This window comes from Hippopotamus amphibius, chromosome 9, assembly GCF_030028045.1.
Source record: "Hippopotamus amphibius kiboko isolate mHipAmp2 chromosome 9, mHipAmp2.hap2, whole genome shotgun sequence".
Taxonomy (NCBI): domain Eukaryota; kingdom Metazoa; phylum Chordata; class Mammalia; order Artiodactyla; family Hippopotamidae; genus Hippopotamus; species Hippopotamus amphibius.
This window is the reverse complement of record NC_080194.1, coordinates 48,853,149-48,878,644: the sequence shown is the minus strand read 5'-3', so window position 1 is coordinate 48,878,644 and position 25,496 is coordinate 48,853,149. Positions and strand designations below refer to the sequence as shown.

The 25,496-nt window shown below is 35.8% G+C and overlaps 1 protein-coding gene across 2 annotated transcripts in view; it reads left to right on the top strand.

Annotated features, from left to right (window-relative positions):
* DYNC2H1 (dynein cytoplasmic 2 heavy chain 1) overlaps positions 1 to 25,496 on the top strand; it is a 332,321-nt gene that overhangs the window by 252,475 nt on the left and 54,350 nt on the right. For both annotated transcript variants that reach the window (XM_057747706.1, XM_057747705.1), the window contains one exon: positions 13,596 to 13,685. In XM_057747706.1, coding sequence (XP_057603689.1) covers positions 13,596 to 13,685 — 90 coding nt within the window. The remainder of the gene's footprint in view (positions 1 to 13,595; positions 13,686 to 25,496) is intronic.

Below are 25,496 nucleotides of genomic sequence, written 5' to 3'. Positions count from 1 at the left end.
GGACTGGTATACAATGAAGTGTAGTAAAATTAAGGTTACATCAGATGTTGAAGTCTTCAAAGTCAAAGAAAAGAGATGGAATTAAATGCTATAGGCAATAAGAATATTTTCATGTAGATATAGTGTAATAAAAGAGCTAGCAATGTGGCTTCCAGAACAGGTCTGCCTGTTTCATACTGTTCTACCACTTAGTAGCTGTGTGACCTTGGGCAGGTTACTTAAACCTCTCTACACGTTACCTTTCTCATTTGTCAAATGAGAATAATAAAGGGACCTACATCATGAGATTGTTGTGAAAGTTAAATTATATCATGGGTAAAGTGCCTGACACATAGAAAGTACCCTCTAAATGTTAGTCGTTTTTGTCATTGTTACTTTAAGAGAATCTCATTGTGTGAAAAGACAGCTTTTGGAGCATTCATCTGATAAAATTGTGCAAAATGAGTTTATAGAAGTAGGGATACCATGTAGGTTACCATTTATTCACCTCAGTTAGTGGTGGTTAAGGCATTGAATAGGCTAGTTCAAGAGGGTTCTATGTGATATTAATGAAAAATATGAAAGGTAATGGCAAATGTGGTTTCTTGTTTTGCTTCCACTGTTAACTATCTGGGTGATCTTTGGCATAGACAGTTAAAAAACGAATAACAAATTTTTTTTTGATTGTAATATAATGTGGCTTACCCTGGATCTTACTGACAGGTAACAAAGAGCTAAATGGGTCATAAATTTTTAATTTTTTATAACATTTCTTCCTTTTCCCTTGGTCCATTAAGATCTGCTAAGTATTTTCATATTTGGTATAGCATCAGGACCTGATGATTTATTTCTTAAAAGTATGTTTGTGTAAGATGTATGCAATCTCATCATTAATCAATAAAATCAAGTAATCTACATTACACTTTGATTTAAGAAATATAGCCTCTGAAATATCACTATTTTTGAAATATTTGTGTAATTTGCATGAAAGTGAATTTGTTAAAATTCTTTGAAGGGATAAAAATGTGTTTTACAAAGCATATTTAAATTATATCACAGATAGTGTCTTTGGAAATATTTCAGGGTGTTTGGTGAAACTCAGATGAGACGAGGCTGACTTTCACTAGGATAAGATCAGTAAAATAGTTTCTGACATTTACTTTCTGATGAGTTTTACCAAAAATTTGAATCTAGTACTATCCCATCTATTTCAGGATAAAAATTTAATGTTTTATTACATTTGAATGTAACAAGTTCTGAATTATGTGATATGATTTAATGTAACTTAGGAAATAGTTCAGCACTTAACATTTTCTTTACTGTATCTGAAATCCAGTCAGGACTAAGAATTTTCCTAAGGAGAATTATGACTTTTATTTCCTTGATGCTTTTTTGGTGATCTACTGAAACTTTTTTTGTAAAAAGTCACAATACTTATAATTTGTTTGTTAAGGACAATAATATTGTAAAATATTGTTATTCTTTTTGCATATCAGGACAAAGTCTTTAAATCATAATTTAAAAGATAAGCAAAAATTGAAAAGATACAACACTAAATTGCCTTATCTTTCTTGCTGAATAATCACTAAGGGAACTACTAGAAATTAGTAGATTGTGTTGCTTTTTTAAAAAATTATTTAAATAGTGCCCCATTAAAGCCAATATAAGTATTGCCTGTGTATTTCATTTTATCCTAATGTACCGAGTGGTAACACTCAAATGACTTTTTATTTTTTTAAATCGGGGAGTCACTCAACAATACAACAGAATTGCTAATGGATCCTGACTTTTTAAAATAGTTTCCAAACAACTGGTGCTTAACCTTTTTCAGATCACTGACACTTTTGAAAATTGAAGGAAAGAGATGCACCCTCTTAAAATATACATACACACACAAAGAGCTTTGTTATATAACTTCAGAATATCTAAGAGTTAGGATCTCCTCTGGTAGACAAGTTTTTCCTTTCACTCCTTTCTCTGCCATGGCCTTCTTCATAGCACTGTCTTACAAAATATGGTTTCCAGACCAATAGCATCAGCATGACCTGCGAACTTGGTAAAATTATGAATTCTCGGGCCCTACCCCAGACTATTTGATCGTAAATTCTAAGCTTGTTGCCCTGCAAGATTTGTTTTATCAGTCCCTTGAGGTGGGTCTTATTGGTGCCTGCTAAGGTTTGAGAAACGCTGTTCTGTAGTCAGAAGTCTTATAAAAAATGGCAGTAGCACCAGCTACATCATTTTTTTGCCATCCTCACTCCACTTTGTCACCATCTGTGCCACCTCTGTCATTGATCTTCCAGTCTTTGGGGATAAAATCGTTCTTATAAGTGGTTGGAGATCCCATCTGCCCCCCCTTTTAAAATTTACCTACCTTCATACAAATAAGTTCTTAGAAAAGTCATACCCAAACTATTTTACTAAATGATAATCATTAATGTTGAATAATTTGCATTTTTCCATTAGAATAAAATAGTAGCTTATGTTTTATATAACACTTTATCAGTTATAGAGCACTCATGTACCCCTCATCTAATTTTCTGCTCTCATCATCTCCCTTTTACTTAGATTAGAATATTAAAGCTGAAAGGAATTGCTATTCTGGTAAAGTTTCAAAACCCATACTGCAGTCCTGATGTTGTGTTTCCTAGATCAGTATTCTTTTTACTTCATCTCTCATTGAATATTTTGTTAATTTGATCATGCATCTAAATGGTAGTCTTTGTTATAAGAGGCAGATATCAGCTTTATGAAGACTGAACTCCACATACTCATCTCCAAAGGCCTACCAAATACTAGGATGAAATTTCCCCACCTCCTCATCTCTAGCTTTACTTATAATCAAAATTTGATTATATATACTTATAAATGGAAATCCGTTTTTATTGATCTATGCAAGAACAAAGGGGCCTGCATATACCCAGAGTCTCTAGTGTCTTGGAATTCTCCTTCAGTATCCCTAAGTTATAACCATCATTTGCCATGATAATAGAATATGCTTAGATGAACTTAGGTGAAATGTACAAATTCCTTGAACAATACAAACTACCAAAGCTCATTCAAGAAAAAATAGGTAACCATAGCCTATATCTATTAAGGAAGTTGAATTTGTTATTAAAAACCTTCCCACAAAGAGAGCTCCTAGAATTCAATTTTAAAAAAATGAGAAAAAAGATTTGAACAGTCACTTTATCAAGAAAATATACTTATATTTAATTATACCAACATGACATTGGTCTAAATGAATTTACACAGAAAATAATGCAGAAAGAATCCATAAATTCTTAAAATCTCAAAAAATGTAAAAACATAGAGATTTGTTATTGAACATTATTTTGAAATAAATTTCACAGAAGTAAATATACATTTAATATGATATTATTAGATGAAAAAATTTATAGCTTATCATTTTACATGCTGAACATATTTGATGATAAACATATCATCTTTCCCAAAGCTTCATTATAAGGATTTCTAATGCTCCCAGTTGTATGTGTATACTATGCTGGGGATGCTATGAATCTGTTACATATTGGAAGGACAGATATTAAATAATACTTGTTTTAAAATGTATATACATTTTTAATATAATTTATCATTCGCCACCAATAGCCATTTTCAGTCATCAGATCCTTTCTCAAGGTGCCTTTAAAATTATTTTGGTATGCTATACTAATCACAACAGCTCTGTGTTTTACCAGTTATCCAGTTTGTTTACTTCCTTGCTTGACTCTTTAGTTTTTTTGGTAATTCGTGGTTAATTTAGTTAAATTTTTATGCTAATAAGGTCAGGATTCAATCCCTTTAATTGACCTCTTAGCTTCAAATTGCTATGTAAACTTGAATTTTTTTGAATAACTATAGTGACCTTCAAATTTATCACCCAAACTATAGTTGTTTATTTTTTAAGCTCTTTATTGGAGTAAAATTGCTTTACACTGTTGTGCCAGTTTCTGCTGTACAACAAAGTGAATCAGCTGTATTTATACATATATCCCCATATCCCCTCCTTGCCACGACTCCTTCCCACCTTCCCTATCCCACCCCTCTAAGCCATCACCCGTCATCGAGTTGATCTCCTTGTGTCACGCAGCAGCTTCCCACTAGCTATCTGTTTTACATTTGGTAGTGTATATATGTCAATGCTACTCTCTCACTTCGTCCCAGCTTCCCCTTTGCCCCCCACCCCGTATCCTCAAGTCCATTCTCTACATCTGCATCTTTATTCTTGCCCTGTCACTGGGTTCATCTGCACCATTTTTTTAGATTCCATGTATATGAGTTAGCATACAGTATTTTTCTCTTTCTGACTTACTTCACTCTGTATGACAGACTCTAGGTCCATCCACCTCACTACAAATAACTCAATTTCATTCCTTTTTATGGCTGAGTAATATTCCATTGTATATATGTGCCACATCTTCTTTATCCATTCATCTGTTGATGGGCATTTAGGTTGCTTCTATGTCCTGGCTATTGTAAATAGTTCTGCAATGAACATTGTGGTACATGTTTCTTTTTAGATTATGGTTTTCTCAGGGTATATGCCCAGGAGTGGGATTTCTGGGTCATATGGTAGTTCTATTTTTAGTTTTTTAAGGAACCTCTACTGTTTTTCATAGTGGCTGTACCAATTTACATTCCCACCAACAGTGCAGGAGGGTTTCCTTTTCTCTGCACCCCAGCATTTATTGTTTCTAGATATTTTGATGATGGCCATTCTGACTGGTGTGAGGTGATACCTCATTGTGGCTTTGACTTGCATTTCTCTAATGATCCGTGATGTTGAGCATCTTTTCATGTGTTTGTTAGCTATCTGCATGTCTTCTTTGGAGAAATGTCTATTTAGGTCTTCTGCCCATTTTTGGACTGGGTTATTTGCTTTTTTGATATTGAGCTGCATGAGCAGCTTGTGTGTTTTGGAGATTAATCCTTTGTCAGTTGCTTTGCTGGCAAGTATTTTCTCCCATTCTGAGGGTTGTCTTCTTGTCTTGTTTATGGTTTCTTTTCCAAACTATAGTTTTAAAAGTGAAAGAGACTCCTATCTGGATAGAACTCTGGGGCAATAGGGACCATTAGGCAAACTGGATGAATAGACATCTTATTTATAACTCTATTTTTTCAGAATGTGCAAGAATGAAGGAGGAGTTGGGATTAAAAGAAAAACAGCTAGTAATTGAATGATATAATAAACAATATTCAGCAAACATTTATTGACCATCTACCATGGACTTTCTATACTATGCCAGGCCCTAGATATAGGAAAAATGCATAGTACATGGTCTCTGTATTCAGTGAGCTAACTTTGGGTAACAAAAAAATTATCAAGCATACAATACTGGCATAGACTCAAGAAGGAAACTGGTCTCTTCCTCTCTTACATTTTCCAGTGAAGTTTTTTAATTGTGGCAGTATACATATAACATAAAATTTGTCATTTTAACCATTTTAAGTGTACAGTTCAGTAATTTAAGCACATTCACATTGTTGTGCAACCAATCTCCAGAACTCTTTCCATTTTACAAAACTGAAACTCTACCCATTAAACAACTTCCCATTCCCATACCGCCTAGCCCCAGCAACCACCATTCTGCTTTCTATCTCTATGAATTTGACTACTCTAGATATCTCACATAAGTGTAATCAAGCAGTATTTGTCTTTTTGTGACTGGTTTGTATCACTAAGCATAATATCCTCAAGGTTCATCCATATTGTAGCATGTGTCAGTATTTCCTTTCTTTTCAGTGCTGAATAATTTTCCATTGTATGTATATGCAGATGGTCCCCGACTTATGGTGGTTTCCACTTTATGATGATGTGAAAGTGATATGCTTTCCATTGAAATCATACTTTGAATTTTGAATTTTGATCTTTTCCCTGGCTAGCGATATGTGGTACCTCATGCTGGAAATGCTGGGCAGCCACAGTGAGCTACAGCTCTCACTAAGCCATGCAGTCATCAGGGTGAAGAACTGATACACTGCGACCATTCTGTATCCATACAGCCATTCTGTTTTTCAGTTTCAGTGGAGTATTCCATGAATTACTTAGGATATTCTATACTTTATTATAAAATAAGCTTTGTGTTAGATGATTTTGCCCAACTGTAGGCTAACGTAAGTGTTCTGAGCACATTTCAAAAGGCTAGGCTAAGCTATGATGTTTGGTAGTTTAGGTATATTAAATGATTTTTGACTTACAGTATTTTCAACTTGGAATGGTTTATCTGGGCATGACCCCATTGTAAGTCGAGGAAGGTCTGTGTCAGATTTTGTTTATCCACTCATCCATCAATGGATTGCTTATACCTTTCCAAAGTTTTTATAACTTAGTGTAATCTGTTAATAAGTATATTATAATTTTTTAATGGAAAACTGAAGTTACATATCCTGAGAAAGCAAATAATATGAGTCTTTTAAAGGGAAGACACAAAAAGATTTTTAAAATGATTCATATTTGCCGAGACCAGCTCGGCGACTCGAGGTGAGTGACGGGTGCCGCAAGCTTGAAGAAAACACAGACACAGACTGAAGAGAAAGATGCGACCGGGGAACTCAAGACCTCTAGGATCAAGAGCCTTGCTAATTCATCCCACGTTGCTTTTATTTGTTTCTTGGCTAACACTTCCCAGGTTAATCCCATAAACAATCAAAGGCCTCACATGACTGGGGTAATGATCTTTGTTTGCCTCCTGGGTCCGATTTGAGCAGGTGTGGATCCGAGCAGGGTGCGGATCTGAGCTGGGTGTGAAGAGCAAAACAGCCCTGGGGGCAGGAGACCTCTCTCAGATATTAGGGGTCTGTGCCCCACCCCTGTTGGCCCCTCTGCGACTGTGCCTGTCTTAGGTTGTTCCTCCCCTGAGGAATCTTACCCGTCTCTGGCTAACCAGTCATCCTCCAGGGCCAAACAGGGTGATATGAGGGTCTGTGCTCTATCTCTGTTGGCCCCTCTATGGCTGTGCCTGTCCTAGGTTGTTCCTCCCCTGAGGAATCTTACCCGTCTCTGGCTAACCAGCCATCCTTCAGGGCCAAACAGGGTGATATGAAGTACAAGTGAGAAAGGGGCTGCGCCCCCAGAGAGGGCCATTCCTCTGCCGATGCCCCCATAGTCTCCATGCCCCGCACCCTCAGCTCCTCCACTGCTCAAGCAAGACATTCTGAATCCCATCGCTCAGCCCACATACTTTAACATTTTCAAGGTTTCAGAAAGACTCCTGAATGTCTTCCCACACATATTTTAAAAGAAAATAATTCAATTAAATAAATCTCTTGAATTTGAAAGTCCTTAGTTTGTTCTGGTGCTGTTTTACAGATTTTTTTCTGTACTGATAAGAAAATTGAGATCTTTGGAGCTAAGGAAAGGTCTTAGTAAGATTAAATCAGAATGCATTCTAACTTTTATCACAAATTATCTTCTGAGTTGTGCTTTGTCTTCTATATAGATGGTAAGGGCTCTATTATTAAAGTGTTTTACTCTGCAGCTATCTTTATCCTTCTGAAATATAATTCTCTAATGATATATATGTGTGTGAAATGGGTTTTAGCTAATTTAATTAATCGTACAAAGTTGTAAGTTATGGCTAGTGTAGGAATTAGTGATAATTTGTAAACTGTATATATAGGTTAATCACTTCATGTGAAATTGAAATTACAATGAACTATATTTTTATTTTTTCCTTTCTCCTTTCTTTAAAACAATTGTAAACTGAATTCTTTTTTCCCACATACTATGAAATCCCAGTGTAACTTCTAGTGCTCGAAATAAATAGCAATTACAATGCTGACTCCGTTTCAGACACTGCAATAAGCTTGAATCAAATGAAAGTCGATTTATTTCCAAAAGCTATAATTCAATGTTGGCTTAACTTCAGCAGTACACAGATAGTGGATTACCAGTGTCTCACTCATGAGTGAGGATCATCACATCAGGTTTATTAGTAGGACAGTGGTGTTTGCTAGTAGTATAGATAATTATGTTATTACATGAAAAGGGGAAAGAGTTACTAACAGTGATCCTTTATTTTAAAGTTCATGTAATAAACATGTTAAGGTTGCGGAGTGGAAATTAAAACGTCCAAGATGATATACTAGAATGTTTTCTTGTGCAAGTCACTTAAGTTTCTAAATGTCCATAATGGGAGGAATAATTGTATCCATCTTTGAGGGTTGATGTGAGGTCTAAATGGTTAATATAGGTGAAATGCTGAGAACAGTGCCTGCAAATGTAAGCACTGCAGAAGTGTTTCTGTTGTTATCCTTCTTATTCTCACTCAAGTAGATCCCCATTTGGTTCATGCCTGTATTACAGTACCTTCCTAATTCACCTCTCTGACTGCAGTTTCATCACCCTAATGCCTGTTCTCCCTGTTTCCACTAGAATAATCTTTACAAAATATAAATATGATTGTGTCACTCCCTAGTTAAAGTTTAATTTAGTCTTATCATTGCTTTCCAGATTAAGCTCCTCAGTATAAACTTTCAAAAGCTTTGTGGTCTGGCCATCAGCCCAGTTGTATCATGTCTTTTTTATTAATGACCCCTTCCTTTTCCTACTGTCTTTCTTTGCTTTACTGTGAACTGTTTATCTCTTGAGACTCACCTCAAGCATTATCTCCACCAGAAAGCCTTTCCTGTCTCTTGCCTCATGCACAGTTTGGATCGGTGTGCCTTACATCTGTGTTTCACAAGCACAGTGCTTGTCATAGTCAGGGAACTTACTGTATTGTCTGTAGCTGTCTTCTTTTATTGTCTGTTTCTCCCTTAGCACAGACTTTTATGAACAGGGATTGTTATAACTTTGTGTCCCCAGGACCTAACAGATGATTGACAAATAGCAGCTGAGTTATCAATTAATTAAATGATGCTTGAAAAAAGAGTGAATTAGGAAATGAACAATCTGCTCTTATCCTGTTTTGCTTTTATGACATCTTTCATGAAAAGCATGGGATAACAAAAAGGTTACGTTTAGAGTTAGACCTGGGTTCAAACTTGCTACCATTTAGATTAAAAAACAAAAAGCAAAAGACAAAAGCAAGTTTAGTTAAATGAACCTACTCTAAGCCTTAGTTTCCCCATAATTATAACTTTAATTTCCAATACATAATTGTCTTATGTTGAATCTTCACAAGACTAGCAGCAATCTTCTGCAGAAAATATGTGCTTGATTACATGTACTCCCCCTTCACCAAAACCTCATGTGTAGTGACCTTCCCCCCTACCTCTTTGGAGCAGTTTCTCAGAGCTGTCTGAAATTCTGTCTCCCGGGCTACCTCATTTTGCCCCAAATAAAACTTAACGCACAATTCTCATGTTGTGCATTTTTTTTGGTCAATAAATCCCAAATGGTGTAATATACATATACACTATAGAAATGTCAAATACGTTGGAGGCAGTATTGATGCTGACACTCTAGAGTTAGATTACCTGGGTTCGCATCTTGGACTTGACGTTTACCAGCTCTGTGATTTTGGACAGGCTGTTCTCTGTGTCTCCATTTTCTCTTCTGTGAATTGGAAATTATAATAGTACCTGTTTTTGAGGAATATTATGAGGCGTATATGAGATGGTGCACATGCAGCACTCAGCACAGTTACTAACACGTAAATGTCAGCTTAAAGAGTCCCCTCCAGTTGTGTCTACCTTTGTCAAAATTCAACACAATTTTCAAAGCTTAACAGATACTTCCTTTATTAAGGTTTCTTTGGTTAAGTCATTTTTTTCCTCTTAGCTCCAGAAACGTGCTATATAAGCCGTTCTTAAAACACCATTAGGGCCTTTACCTGTGTGTCTCCTTTATTGGTTTCTAATGCGCTTTAGGGTAAAGAATATGTTTTATTCATCTTGTATTCCTTATAGTCTTCTATCACATCACTATCATTTCATATTACTTCTATCATATCACATATCATGTTGTAATTCTCTACATGGGATTTAACAGTCATCTTTTTCTTATAATATATTTAGAAATAAATATATTGCCTTTATCCCCTAGTAAAATGTAAGCTCCATGATAACAAGGACCTTAGAATGCCTGCACATTACAGGCTCTCAGTAATTGAGAATGGATGGAAAATAAGGACTTAATTATTTATTGAATGAAAGTATTACATTTGATGCTAATATTGATAGCTCTCTTAGTTATCTACCGCTTATAATAAATTGCCCTAGAACTTAGTGACACAAAACAACAAAAATTTTTCACATCACAGTTTCTGTGAGTCGAGAATCTGGGTGTAGCTTAGCTGGGTGTTCTATCTTAGGGTCTCCCACAAGTCTGCAGTCAAGTGTCACCAGGGCTGCAATTACTGCAGCCTCTCAGAGCACTTATGGGATGGCTGTTGGCGGCCCTCCAGTCCTCACTGATTGTTGACGGGACGTATCATTTCCTTGCTACGTGGACATCTCCCTAAAGCAGCTCACAACATGCAACTTTTTCACTTAGAGTGAACAAGGAAGAGATGAAGAGAAAGTGAGCTAGACAGAAGTCACAGTATTTGTAACCTACTCTCAGAAGTGGCTTCTTATCACTTTTGTCATATTCTTTCATTAGAAGCAAGTTCTTAGAGCCAGTTCAGACTCAAGGTGAGGGAATTTCACAAGGACAGACATGAGTACCAAGTGGCAGGGATCCCTGGGAACATCTTAAATGTTGCCTACCACAGTAGCTTATTTTATGTAATAAACACTATATAAAGGAGCTGTCTTTCTACAATAGGAAAAGCATAAAACTGAGAATGTGAAAACCTGACCTATCAGCTATTTATTACTACATAATAAACTACCCTGAAATTAATGGCTGAAAACAAGAACAGTCATTTGTTTAGCTGATGAGTATGCAGTTTGGGCATGCCATGGTTGGGGAGGCTTTTCTTTGCTTAGTGTTACACCAGCTGAGGCAGCTCAGCTTAGAGCTGGAGGATCTACTTAAAGGATGCTCAGTCACAGGGCTGGCTAGTTGCTGCTGATTATTGGCTGGTGTTCATCAGGACTGATGGCTAGGACTTGGTTGCTCTCTAGATGTCTCCCCATGGGCTTCTCTATATGGACTACTTGGCTTCGTCACAACATGGTATCTTGGTTCTAAGAGTGTATACCCCAAGAAAGAAAAAATGAAAGCTATTAATTTGTTAAGGCATAGATCTGAAAACTGTTACAGCATCACTTCTTTATTCTTTTGGTCAGGTTGTCAAGGGACAGGGGACATAGACCTCAACTCTCAATGGGAAGAGTATCAAGTAATTTTGGGACCATGTTTTGAAGTTGCTGCAGTCTGCCCTTGGGGCACAAATTATTTGCATTTCTCCCACATGTAAAATGCAGTCATCTCCTTCCAAGTTTCCCCACCTGTCTCATTCAGGCTCAAGCCAGATGTCATCTAAATCAGGTAGAAGGAAGTGTGGATGAGGCTTCTTGGGTTTGGTTCCTCAAAACCAGTTTCTCAAGTATTGTTCTCAACTAAAGACCTGCAGAGATAAGTTATCTGTCCCCTACAAACTCAGTATAAAATGGTAGGACAGGTAACTGCAACAGACATTCCCACTCAAAAATGAGGCAATGGGAGGCTCACATGTCCTTAGCAATTCTGAAATCCAAGCAAGCAAGTTTATATTTTCAGTTCCTTTATTAGAATTCCATATTGTTCCTTGGGAGTAATTATCCATGGCTCTTGGCTTTGCCCTCTGAGCTGTTGATTCTCATCTCTTAATTATCCATACATTTCAATAAGATATAGCCATGTTTGCAGCTGAGTGGTTTTCTCAGCCTGCTTCCCACCCATGGGGATTCTGGGGTCTAAAGTTCTCTTTTAATTGCACCGTCTTTTTCCCCATGAATGCCAAACAGATGAAGCTTACACCAGAACAGTTTTCTTAAGATTGTGAGTTTGCTTTGAATCTCATTGAGATTCACAACATTAGACAAAAATTATGGCCGTAAATCTTTTCAAGAAAAGCCTTTCTCTCTACCTTAGGCTTCTTGTTTGTTGGCTGTGTGACAACACCCTTAAGATTCATTGAAGCCTTAGTGTTTAACAGAGAGGGTCTGCAAGGCATCCCCTTAAGGTCCCGAGAGTACTTCTGTCTGAGACTGTTTCCTCCCTTTCCTTAAGTCCTCAAAGTCCCTTAGGCCGCCACTGTTCTCTTAGAAGTGTAATGTTTTTACTTACATTTTCCTGAAGGTTCTTCCAGTTTCAGCCCACCACCCAGTCTCACATCCAGTGCCATATATTTTAGGTTTTTGTTAAGGTACAACCCTACTTCTGGATACCAAAGAACTGTATCAGTTAAGTTTGGCTGTATAACAAATCCCACCAAAACTTACTAGGTTAAAACATCATGATTTTTTTTTTAAAAATCATTTAAGTTTACAGATCTCAAATTCAGGTAGACGTTGGTAGAGAAGGCTTTTCTCTTCCAGTCAGCTCACTCACGTGGCTGGCAAGTCAGTGCTGCCTGAGAGCTGGGAGTCCCAGGATCATCTCCACATGCGCCTCTCCAAAAAATTGGGCCTCACAACATGTTGAATGGGTTGCAAGATCAAGAGTCTCAAAAGACAGGAAATACAAGCGACCAGTTTCTTAAGACCTAGACCTGGACCTGGAAACTGGCACCACGTCACTTCTGCTGTATTCGCAGGACCTTTATTTAAGGAGAGCAGGCTTCAGGTCTCCACGGGAGAAGTGTCATAGGATTTAGGGGTTGTGTTTTAAAATCATCACACCTGTTTCAGCTCACAGCACAGCTCCAGCAGTTAGCTGCTATATTCCTAAGAAGGTTTACTTCACTCACCTAGAGTTTTCTAAGGTCTTTTTCCACTATAAGGTTTGTTATCTTATAATTTCCATTTTCCATATGTTGTTAATATACTCTAGCCAGAAGTAGTTTCTCAGCTATGTAATCAGACCGTGTTTTGGGTTAAGAAATTGATGCTCTCTCCTTACTATTACACTTCAGAAAAATAAGTATCAAGTTTGTATGATATTTATGTAATATTTGGAAAATCCAGAAAACTCTCACAGAAAGGAATAATATTATAATGAATGAATTAATGGAGAATGTCAGTTAAAAGAAGGTCATATATTAAAAAGATAGCTTTTTAAGAAAGGTTTTATTTATTTCTTTAATTTAGAGTATTTTCGTTTTTATTCTCTTTTTATCTTGTATCTTGGTGTGGTTTGGGAGATAAAACTTGCATTACACTGCTCTATTTATAATTCAAAGAAATTCTGTAGGGACACAAGAGTGGTTGTTTTTTGTCTTTACTACTTATACAGTGAATTTGTCAAATTTAATTTGATTTCATTATGCGTTAAATATCATTTCAAGAAAACATGGTTTGCTGCTTTCTGTATACTGGTTTATGTTCATTTGCTTATTCTTTCAAGAATTTTTACTTAAAAATATTTCCTTTTAGAGAAACATGTTAATGCATTCTGACTGTATTTATCATTCAATTTTAATGAGATAAGATCAAAGAAAAAAACATATCAGTGAAATTAATTCATGATACACATAATGTGAATTATGCCAAAATATTTTCCCCATCACACTAATGTTAAAAGGTCTTTTGTAGGTAGTATTGTATATGTGAACTTAATTTTGATCTTTTTAAAATTGCAGTGTCCTCTCACATGGCAAAGCAAGTGGGAAGGTCCAGAAGACCCCTTACAGTACCTTAGAGGTCTTGTATCTCGTGCCCTTGCAATACAGGTAAGACGAAATTATTTAGTAATTGTGTGACTGTATTGTCGTGGCTTGAGCACGGGTTGGAAAAGAATTTCCAGACACAAAGCAGTGTAAGGAAAAGTAGGTTTTAATGAAAACAAAGAACAGAGAGGGTGGGAAAGACTGGAAAATCAGCGGGATGATTTCCTGGCAGACCAAGGAGAGCCAAGGACTTTGCAGGCTCGCAGTCAACTTTTATAACCCCTAGACAAAGAAAATTCCTGCTAGGAGAATGACATTAGTCGATTGGTCAGTGTGCCATAAGGCAAAAGTTGTCATCAGGTGATAGGCCAGAATCCTATATGTTGAATACCTTCCCTAATATGGGGTCGTGTTGTCAGCTAGCCTAGATCAAGAAATATAGCCTAAGTTAGGATACCAGTGTTGCTGGGGTGGGGGAGGTTGGGTTGCTATGGGAGTCGAGCTAACTCTGGAATTGAGTTGCTAGGCCATAAATTAACTCTGACTTTGGTTTAGGGCTCCACATGTATGACGATTGTATTATAAACTTGCATATTGTTAACCATTCTGCTAGTAACTAGTGCGAATATTATGATTTGTACATAGAGCACCATGTATTCCTTTCTCATTCTATCATCTGTGATTTTATATAGCACTCCTTAAAAAACACTGTTCTCTTTGTGCAGTGTGGCTTTTCATAATTTTTGAGAATTTAGAGAAAAATCTACAATTTAAAATAGGTGGACTGAAACATTCATAACTGTGACTAATGTGCTTTAGGGTGTGTTCCCCTTACAGGGAGCTGCTTTTTTCTGGTTTTTTTATGTTTTTTTTCCAAAATCGATCCGGTTTTTTCATAGTGGCCCAGAGTACTGCCTTCTTCCTATGCTTGTTGCACTGCTTTACAAATAACCTTCTTTGTCACATCAACTTTATTATAAGTAACTTGATCAACATCTTTCTAGATATAGCAATCTTCATTCATTTTTTTTTTTTAGTAGTGCACATACCAGTCCACATCTTTAACTTTTCCCTTAGCAGAAAACTCTGCTTTTTACTTTACAGAGAAAATTCAAGCTATGAAATATGACCACTTGAAAATGCCTCCCCTTCCCTCCCACCTACAAATTTGTCTAAACCCACCTTCATCATCTTTGTTCTAATACAAAAGTAGTTGACCTTCTGCTGTTGAAGGCTCATCCCTAGAGCTGTATACTTGACTTTATCCTCTCTCATCTCTTTAGACACTTCCTCTGGGGGGGGCCTTTCCTTGTTGTGTATTTTCATCTTTTCCTCTCTTCTTACTCTGTCCTGACAGTCTGCAAATAGTACTCCTTTGAAGGGGCCAGGACTCATCTGAATGTTTGGCTTCTAGTTTAGTAGTCTCTCGGTTGTAGGATTATTGGAGAAGAAATTACTGAATCTGAAAATGAGGCTAAGATTAGCAGGTAGAGAAGAACGAGGCAGGGACTTAGGTTTACCCATCTTTCTATCTGCTGTGTATATGTCTGGATAAAATCTATCAATAAATGCCGAAAGAATGAAGGTAAGGAAGGATAGAGAAGGCAGAAGAGGAAGGACAAATAGCCCATCAGTGCTCTTAGGGAACATCGGTGCTCTGAAGTCCTTGGTATGTTATAATTGCATGGCTGTGATAATTTATCACTTAATATATATGTCAGTATTATTTGTATTAGATTATTTTTATAAAAGGCAGAAACTTTTTTATGTGCTGCAAATGGGTATCTTTTATTATACTCCATGTGTAAGTATACTTAATAATTATGCTATTGCATATAACAGTAAATGTATTATTGACACTGAATATCATTTAAAACAATTTTACATAAATTATTACAGTTTTCTGGTATGATTGTTCATATTGAATATATTGTATACTGATCATCAAAATGGAAAACTTTTTCACTGTATGACTTTCTTAAAAGCTTTATAGGCTTTTATCCTTAATTATAATGATAAAATATCCTTCTAACCCTCGGGAAAATTTTCAGGCTTGACCGTAGTTTATCTTATCTTTCCACCTAGGGAAGGTGCAGTAATTCATCATTGATATCACCACGTAAGGATATATTTTTCATTGTTTTCCTGCCTTAATTTTTTTTTTCAGTTATAAATGTACAGATGGCCAGTTCCCTAAGGTAATCTTTGGGATTCACTTTCCATCTAGTCAAAGGTCTGTTAGGTCCTTTGATTTCATATGTGCCTTTTATGTTTCATAGATAAGAAACCAGAGCAACTTACAAAGTTTAGAGGAACAATGTGGCTACTTAGGTGGGGAAGAAAGTGCTAAGAATATTGGGAGGGCAGGGAAAATTAGAAGTACTATTTTCAGAGATCTGTGAAAATGGCAGCTTTGGGTTATTTATGAAAGTGTAGCGATCATACTGATGCCAAACAGGTACACAGAAGATTGATCCCAGTTCCAGCCATAGTTTAAAATCTCAGAGCCTTTCATTTTAGGGCATAACATATAGGAAACAGAATAAGCTATTGAGAGTGTTATATATAGTGCCTGTTCATTACAGGAGTTTTGTGCAAATAAGGTGAGAGTGACTGGGGTCAAGGTGGCACTCATTTATTTAGTCAGTGAAACATATTGTAAGCAGCAACTTTATGCTAAGCTCTGAGTAAAGTACCAGAGGTACAGTGATTAGTAAATTGATACAGTTTCTGCCTCACGGAATTTAAATTTCATTCATTCATTTAGCAATAAAAAATTCTTTCTTGGTGCCATGTGCTGTTCTGAGGTTGCTGAATGTAGAATGGTAAACAAAATAGATATACATTGTGTCCCAAGGAACTGTCCTTACAATTTATCAGAAAAAAATAGACAACTGAATAAACAACAGTAAGAGTGACAAAGAAAGTCTAGTAGTATGGGAGCAAATAGCAGGAATACCTAACCTACAGGGGAACAGGGGAGTGACGTTTAAGCTGAAAACTTCGTAGGAATAGACCAAGCGAGGACAAGAGGAAAGACTGTGCCAGGGTAGAGGAAGGTCAGAGTCAAGAGTAAGCCTTGTGCTTTCGCGTAACTAAAAGCAGAACATAGAGCACAGGAAGGGTGTTCAGAGATTAGCTGGAGGAACAGGAAGGGCCATGTCATGACACTGTATTGAGGAACCATATTTGATCACAAGGGCAAAAGGGAACCACTGCAGGATACTGACAGAAATCAGATTATGTTTTAGAGGGGTCATTTTTCAATATGGAGAGAGTCTTAGTCTACTGGGTGACACAGGTTTAAGACTGTCCTCTGAATGCTGGCAATTTAGAGAGAGCCAGAGAACCCTTAGGTGCCCAAGCAATCTCAGCCAGAGTCTTGCAGTCATTTATCCTCTGGTCTCTACTCGCTAAGATCCTTTAGAGCAAGGACTTTAAAAAAAATAATTCCAGTATTTATAATACGTAGCATTCTGTTTCCTGAGTAAAGGAATGAACAACTGAATGGACTATAGATATATAAATATATCTATAATATAATATATACAATGTATTATTTCCTACTGAGACCCTGGAATTATTTTCCTGACTTCAAGTTTTTCTGCTTTTTCTTCAGAAATAACCTCTTCTAAGAGTTTGTTTCCTGATTTCCACTCTTTGTTTCCCCCTTGGCCTGCAGAATAGCCTCTGCAGAAGGTCTCCCCAGTATATTCTAATTCTTCTGTATTGATTATTTCAGCATTTTCTCTATCTAGTTCATAAATTTGTGGGGCCAGCATTTGCATTTGTTCCTCTGTCTTCATATTTTCAACTTCTTGCAGTTGGATCCCTTGACTCTATACCTGTAATTTTTGTTGCAACCTAGCTCATGAGTTGATTCTATTTAAGGATATACAGATCTTCATCTCTAGTACCCAGTTAGGCTTGGGTATGTTAAACAGACCCAGTATTCTAGACATGTTTAATGGACTCCTGAATGTCTCCACATTATACTTCTACTGCTAACCAAACCTGGAGTGCCATGTGTCATTGGCAAGCTTTCATGCTCACTTTTTAGGACTGAGCCTCTCTTTAGGTTCTGTGTCTTTCATTTTAAAAATTTATAGTGACTTCTTGAACTCTACCCAATTTTTTTGGCCTAACTCAAGCCAGTGGCTGGTACACTCGTATACTACCAAATCCTGCCACCCTTCATTCTTTTGATGGAATCTTATTGTTTATATCAACTATTAGGGTCCTTGAAATCTGGGGAGATTTAAGCAATAAAAAGAATTGGTTATTATTGTTGTTATTATTATTAATAAATGCCATTCAGTATGACATAAAAACTATCCTTAGAGTTTATCAGGAAAGACAGTAAATAAGCCACAATAATCAAAATGATAAAGGAAGTGCAGTGTTTTAGGAATAAACAGCAGAAGTACTGCAACCTAGAAGCACTTAGTGCTATCTCTGTTCCTGTAATGGCCTGAATTAAGTCTAAATTAGGCCTCAGTTGGGCACTATGTAGTAGACTCTACCAAAGTATCTTTTCTACCAGCAGATGCTAATGTTATGTTGACTTTTTCCAACCCCTCCCACTGTGGAATGCTGGAAAGCAGATTTTTCCCTAGTATAGGCATCAGCGCCTTTGCTCTTGTGCTTTTTCTGAGATTCTTTTTAGATGCTGCTTCCTCCCTTCTGTTCAAATATTCAGGCACACAGTTTCTCACTTGTCTGCAAAGATGCTTGTTGTTACCTTAGCCAATAGATTAACTTTTCACTTTGCATTTTACTTCTATAGCCCACTTCAAGAAAAGTAATTCTTCATTGAAAAAAAATCTGTGAGCCTCTAGCTCTTATTTTTTCCCCTTTAACCTTGATTATCACTAATACATCAGACTGGCATTTCTAGATCTGGAAATGTGGCTCATTACACCCTTTTGAGCTTCATCTAAATAGCTCTTCTCACTTCCCTAGCAGTAAAATGTACTATTGGGTTGGCCAAAAAGTTTGTTTGGGTTTTTCCACAAGATGGTATGGAAAAACCCAAACGAATTTTTTGGCCAACCCAATAGTTACCCATATTTGAGCTTCAGATCACTTCCTTTTCTTTCAGTGCACCACTTCAAACATATACTCAAACTTTTTAAATGATCACATGAAGGATAGAAAGAAAGATGAAAATTTATAAAAAACAGTGTATTTTGGGTATCAGGCATACATGTGCTTTACATGCAATTAGTAATATTTATAACATATGAGGTAGATATTTTTATTTCTGCTTTTAAAGATGGGAAAAATAAAACCCCATATTCAAGAATAGTTTACAAAATTTATATGATAAATGGCAGAACTCACACTCAAGTTCCCTTTCTATAGTGACAGTTCAGAGTGTTTGATCATATCTATCAGTAGCATTTTTAAAAGATGTCTCTACCCCTTGAAACCTTTTCATGAGTTGGCCTCAAGGCTACCACACACTTCTGTTTTCTTATGTGTCTATCTCTCTGGCTTTTCTTCTCCCTCATCTCTAACTGGATTCCCTAGAGCACAGTCCTCTGGCCTTTTCTATCTGTACTCCACCCACAGTGAGCTCATGACTTTGAATCCCATCTAAACTTAGATTATTCTCGGATTTATAACTCCAGTCCAGTATTCTCCCCCAAACCTAGTGTATACTCAGTATTTTCACTTGGATGTTTAGTAAACATCTCAAACTTAACATATTCAGAACTGAACTCCTGCCCTTTACTGAAAAACTTGTGCTTCCCGCAATCATTCCCATAAAAAGTAAATGACAGCTGCACCCTTCTTGGGGCATAGGCCCAAAGTCTTGGAATCGTTGGTCACTCTTCACCTCTCATACACTGCATCCATTCAATCAGAAAAATTATCTTGGCTGTACGTTCAAAATCTGTTCAGAGACACCTCTCACTACTTTCACTACTACTACCTTGACTGAAGTCGTTATTGGTGCTGCTGTTCCTGACTAGTCCTGCCTCCACCCTGATCTCCTCTCTGGTCAGTTCTCAACCCAGCAACCCAGTATAAGTATTCTGCTCAAAGCATCAGATTATATCACTCCCCTCTTGGAAATTTCCACATGATTTCTCGCCTCATCCAAAGTAACAAAATCCTATAGCAACTTACAAGATCTGTCCCATTTACCTCTCTGATTTCCTCACCTACTTTTTGCTCCCTAATTTATTCTGTTCCACCCATACTGGTCTCCTTGCTGTTCAGTGACCATCCTGGCACACTCCCTCAGAGGAAGTTTATTCTTCCTGTTTCCTCTACCTGGAATGCTCTCCCTCAGATACCTGCAAGGAAGGTTTTGTTTGCTTGTTTTTTTTTTTTTTTTTGGGGGGGGTTGTTTGTTTGTTTTTGTTTTGTTTTGTGTTTTTGCAAGGAAGGAAGTTTCTTTATCTCCTTCATGTCTTTGCTCAAACATCACCTTCTCAGTAAGGCCTTCCCTGACCATCTTATTTCAGATTGTAACCCTTCCCTTCCTTGATACTTTTCATCCTGTTTCCCTTTTAAATTTTTTTTCATAGCCTATATATCCACAAAATATTCTATATATTTTACTTATTTATTTGTTTCTTTTCTTTGTATTCCTCCACTAAAATGGAAGCTTGATAAGCGCAGATTTTTATCTATTTACTGCTCTATTCAAGTGTGTAGAACAGTGGCTTATGCAAGTAGGTTTTTCAATAAATATCTGCTGAATAAATGAATAATTCAGTAAATCTTAGGGTTATCTCAAGCAAACTGACATAAATCTCTTTCATGTTTCCCAATCATTATGATTCAGCCTCCTGAGATGTATTTTGTAGTACCCATGATATATTTAAGCTTCTATCTAAATCTACCCAAAAAACACTATTGTTTAACTTTATACTCTACTCCACCATCTAATATTTGATGGCTTGTTTCATTTTCTCTTAAGATCCTTAACTTTAAAAATAATCTTATCAAAATTATATTGTTTACTTTTCATTCATTTTCTGAGGTGTCTTAATCTATTTTGCAAGGTCCTGCAATACTTTGCATTTCTGAAAAGGGAAATTCCTTTTTTTTCCCTACCTCAGTAACTTTCACAGTCATTACTACAGTATTTTACACATACTTGGTACTCAGTAAAATTATTCATAGGAAGACTTACATAAACAGAATTGAAAAACTGGTCTGTATGTGGTTAGAAACCTCCAGCATCCCTATTTGTATGTACTATAAAAATACTCAGCTAGAAGAGCTACCTTATGGGTGTTTTTTCATTAATTTATTCATCATTTGGTGAACATTTATTGAGCTTTTATTATGTATCATTCATTGTTCTGCCAACAAGAAACTCTGTGAAGGAGATATATAATAAATACATTAAATTAGAATTGCATAGAAAAATACATCTTTGCCAAAATCTTGAGATTTAAGATTAATATACAGTCAAACTTTAAATTGGATTATCACCATTATAGAATGAACTTAGGGTATAGTATATCTGAAATTTTATCCAATAAAATATAGCTATTACTATAGCAGTAGAATTACAGAATTTTAGGAGTCAAATTTTGTACAGGGACAGTAATTTCTCAATATTGTCAGGTGATAACTTCTGCCTGTAGTCAACTATCTCGCACATTTGGAATGCTAAACAGTAGTCTATGATGATCGGCAGTTTTATAGAAGCAGTCCTATAAACCATGCTATTTGTACTGCCTGCAGAAGATAAATCTTGGGTGTAGAAATGTGACAATATAGCAACATAATTGGCTTTCAAGATAACAAAATCTTCCCTGAATTTTATCTGCATCTCAGTTTTTATCACATGCATACCAATTTCAGCAGCTTCCTGAAATATCATCATAAGAGGATCTTTACAGCAGAAAGCATGAAGAGAACTTAAACTCTTAGGACAAGTTTGTTTTTTTGAAGAATTGTCAGGTTCTAGCAAACAAATTACTTTCCCTGCGAGTAACCAGTGATTGTTAGCAGTATCTGCTGTGTTGGTACCCTTATTATCAAAACACTGTTTTAAGGCTTTCCTTGCTCTGTGCAGCCATTTTTACCATTTATAGGCTTCTATTACATCTTTTTTGAACATAGTTTATTAGTATATAACAAGACAATTGCAAAATGTCTTTTATGTCATATAGTTTTATCTTTGGTTAAAGAAGAACAATGAAAGTAGTTGATGGTTTTTCTGCTATAGTCAATAAGTCTGTCCTATCAAATACTGTTATTATTTCTGAAAACCCAAAGGAAAGTTGTGAACAAAACATTGTGTACTTTTGATTCCTAAATCAGTCATACTTCTCACCACATTTGTTCCATTGTCAATGATAATTGCATGCTGATTTTCCATTCTATAATGTATCTTCTATCAGGTTCACATTGTTACTGGCTATTTGCAACTGGAAAACTCTTCACAAGCCAGAAAAGCAGTGATTGGTTTCATTGTTAATTTACATATTGTCACACTTTAAAAGGACTTTCGGATATGTATGCTTACCTAATTGTCTGTTGCACATAATATTAAAGTACAATGTTTTATGATACTACCTATAATATTGACTTGTTTGTGAATAGTAAAAATGGTTTAGGAAAATATATTTCAGTAATATGTTTTCTAAGAAGAACCTTGAATGTAAGATCCACCCACAGCTTAAAGAAATCTCAAAATTCCTCATACTTCATGTACTGAAAATGATTGTTAATCTATATTAATGATTTTGTCAAGCTTTTTTTAATTTCCACAAATTCAAAACCTCAAAGAAAAGTTATTCCTAAATAAATATTCCTTTTTAATGTCTATTGTTTTGAAATTTTATAAATGAGAAAATAAATATCTGATGTATCTAATTTTTCCTTATTTTTTTCTTTTCTGTATTTTTAAAAATTGTTTATGTCTGGATTGAAGATGATTTATGTTCAATTTTTTGCAAATGATATTAGGGCAGTTTTTCTCCTTGAGAAAATTTAAGATGGCAAAGCTAATATTCCATTGGTACTTCATTCTTACAAGAGAGAAAGTATTCCCAAATAGGACCTCCCCATGAAGGACTTATGTTTAAGTAGCACTAAATAACCTACAATTAAATTTTGTTCTTAAAAGTAATTTTATTTAGTGTTGCAGATGCAAGTATGTCAAACAGTTTTACAAAGATCTGAATTTCAAGATAGCCAAAAATATATACTTAATACTAGTTAAATTTTTTTAATATTTCTTGACTAAAATGCTTTCAACATTTTCCCTATTGTATTCTCTCTTAGTATTTGTAATAATTATGAATTTCTCTGTTTACTGAACTGTAGAGTTCTTAATTTTTTAATATAAAATTAAGTTGTCATGATTGTTTTTAAAACTTAACTGTTGCAATAATAAATTTATAGTTTAGAGCAAGAGAATTTCAATCTATAGAGCACATAAGGGTTATTTTCACTCCAAATGGCATATAAAATGCCCATTTATATGTGATAATAAATAATCTAATATTTTAAGTAAATCTAAATGTCATACCTTATTGGCATTTGTAACATTGTTACACTTATTCGATAGAGTAGTAACAGTTGTGTTTATACACATTTATATTATTCATTTCTGGGAATGTCAGGACAATTTTAGCATCTATTTATTGGGCTTACCAGAAGGTGAAGGGAAATAGTAGATCTTGGCGAAATATTGAAGCTGAACTCAACTTTATTTCTAATACAGGATGTTATAGAGAAAATTGATATAGATTAAAGGAGTTAGAAAGTGAGTGGGTTGAAGAGGGTGACACTTCAGCGTGAGTGATCAGGTAAGGCCTTTCTGAGGAGGTGATATTTAAACAGAGACGAATGAAGAAAGCAAACCATGAACATATCTGAGGGAAAAGCAAGTGTAGGGATGTAGGCAGGAAACAGGCTAACTAGTTAGAGGTTATTGCAGTAATGCAGGTGATATTATGATGGTGGTATGGATTAGGGTGGTGGATGTGGAAATGAAGAAGTGCTAAGATTTTTATATTAGACCTGTGATTTTGGCTGTGAGAGAGATATGGAAAATGATTTCAAGGTTTTGGCCTGATCAATCAATTGAAGTTTTCACTGACCTGAAGGATTCTGGTGATAGAGCAGATTTCTTGGGGAAGAGAAAGGTGGTCTTGCAGAGTGAGAGTTCTGATTTGAACGTGTTTAGGTACCTTTTATACATCATGGTTGAAATGTCAGAAAAGTAAGTGACAGGAAACAGGTAGGAGTAGGAGATATAATATCGGGAGTCATAAGCATAGAAAGCTGGTCTTTAAAACTATAGGACTGACCAAGTAATGGTCCTGAGTACACCCCAATATTGGGAAGTCCAGGAAAGGAGGAAGGGTCAATAATGGACACCAAGAAGTGATAGGAAGACAGAAAAAAGACTGAGAGACTGTGATTGAGAAGCCAAGAGAGGAAAGTGTTTTAAAAAGATCAAAGTCATCGGCTTTGTCAAATACTAGAGATGAGATTAGACAGTTTTTAGGGAGTTTTGTTATTAAGTGGCACAGATAAATAGACAGTAGCTGGTGAGGAGAAGGACCTAACCAAGCTGGTTTGGTTTGGCTTGGTTTTTAATGGAAACTGTTTCACCATATCTGTGTCCAGTAAAGGAGGAAAAATAATAATGCAAGAAGAAAGGAGATAATTTGAGGAGTAAAATTCTTGGGAAGATGAGAGAAAATAGGTCCCTGTGTGTATGTGAAGGATTGTTCTTCAATAAGAACTTGGAGTACTCATAAATTATAAAATATAATTGATTATTAGGAGGGGACCTATAAATAGGTTGGACTGTATAAATTCCTGGTTTGCCACACTAAAAAGTGCTATGCCAAAGATATTCCTAATAATCTCTTTTCTCACAGTAGTTCGGGTTCTGCATGAACTCTGTGTGGATTTTACCCATGCAATTTAACTCATTCCTGTCTTTGGAAAAGTCAGGGAAACAATCAAGAAAAGACATATATAATTAAATTTTACTTTCCAAAATTTTCTCCACAAGGGTATAAAAGAAAACCATAAGATTTTATTGAAAACTAACGCTTCCTTGTGTCAAATATTAAATCTACAAACCCAAATTTATGGTTTCTGTTTTTTCAAATTAAAAAATACCATTGGTTTAGCTAGACTGCCCAGTATTCTAAAAGATGGATGTATTAAGGGTAGAGGAAGAGTAAAGATTTCCCTTTTTAAAGGTAAAATAAGGTCTATTCTATTTCTAATGAGATAAGACTATATCTAGTAAGTCTATGAAGTTTAAAAAGCTAGCAAACTCATTTCATTCAAGACAACTGTAGAGGTTAGTTTCACTCAGATGTTTATACAGCTTGAGTTTTGTTTTTGTTTTTGTTTTTTGTTTTTAAGTCAGCTATACATGTGAGGGACCATTAACAGAACCTAATTATAAAGTGGTTCAGATTGTAAAAAGTAGATCAGTTGACTTTATAGAGTTAGAAGTAAGCGTTGTAGATATCTATCATGCTCTTACCAAATTCATGTTAGAAGTTAGTTTGTCCCTGAATCTGTATTCACTACCAAACCACATGGCCAGACATTGTTCTTCTTAAAAGGTTTATTGCAGCTAAGTTTTTTAAAATTGAAATATAGGTGACATACAATATTATGTTATCTTCAGGTATTATATATTTGTATACATAATGAAATGATCACCATGATAAGTCTAGTAACTATCTCCATACAAAGTGATTACAGTTTTATTGACCATATATTTCTTATGCTGTATATTACAGCCAGGTCACCTATTTATTATATAACTGGAGGGTGATACCTGTTAATCCCATTCATCTGTTTTACCCACTCCATCCCCTCCCCTTCTGGCAACCACCTATTTGTTCTCTGTATCTATCTATG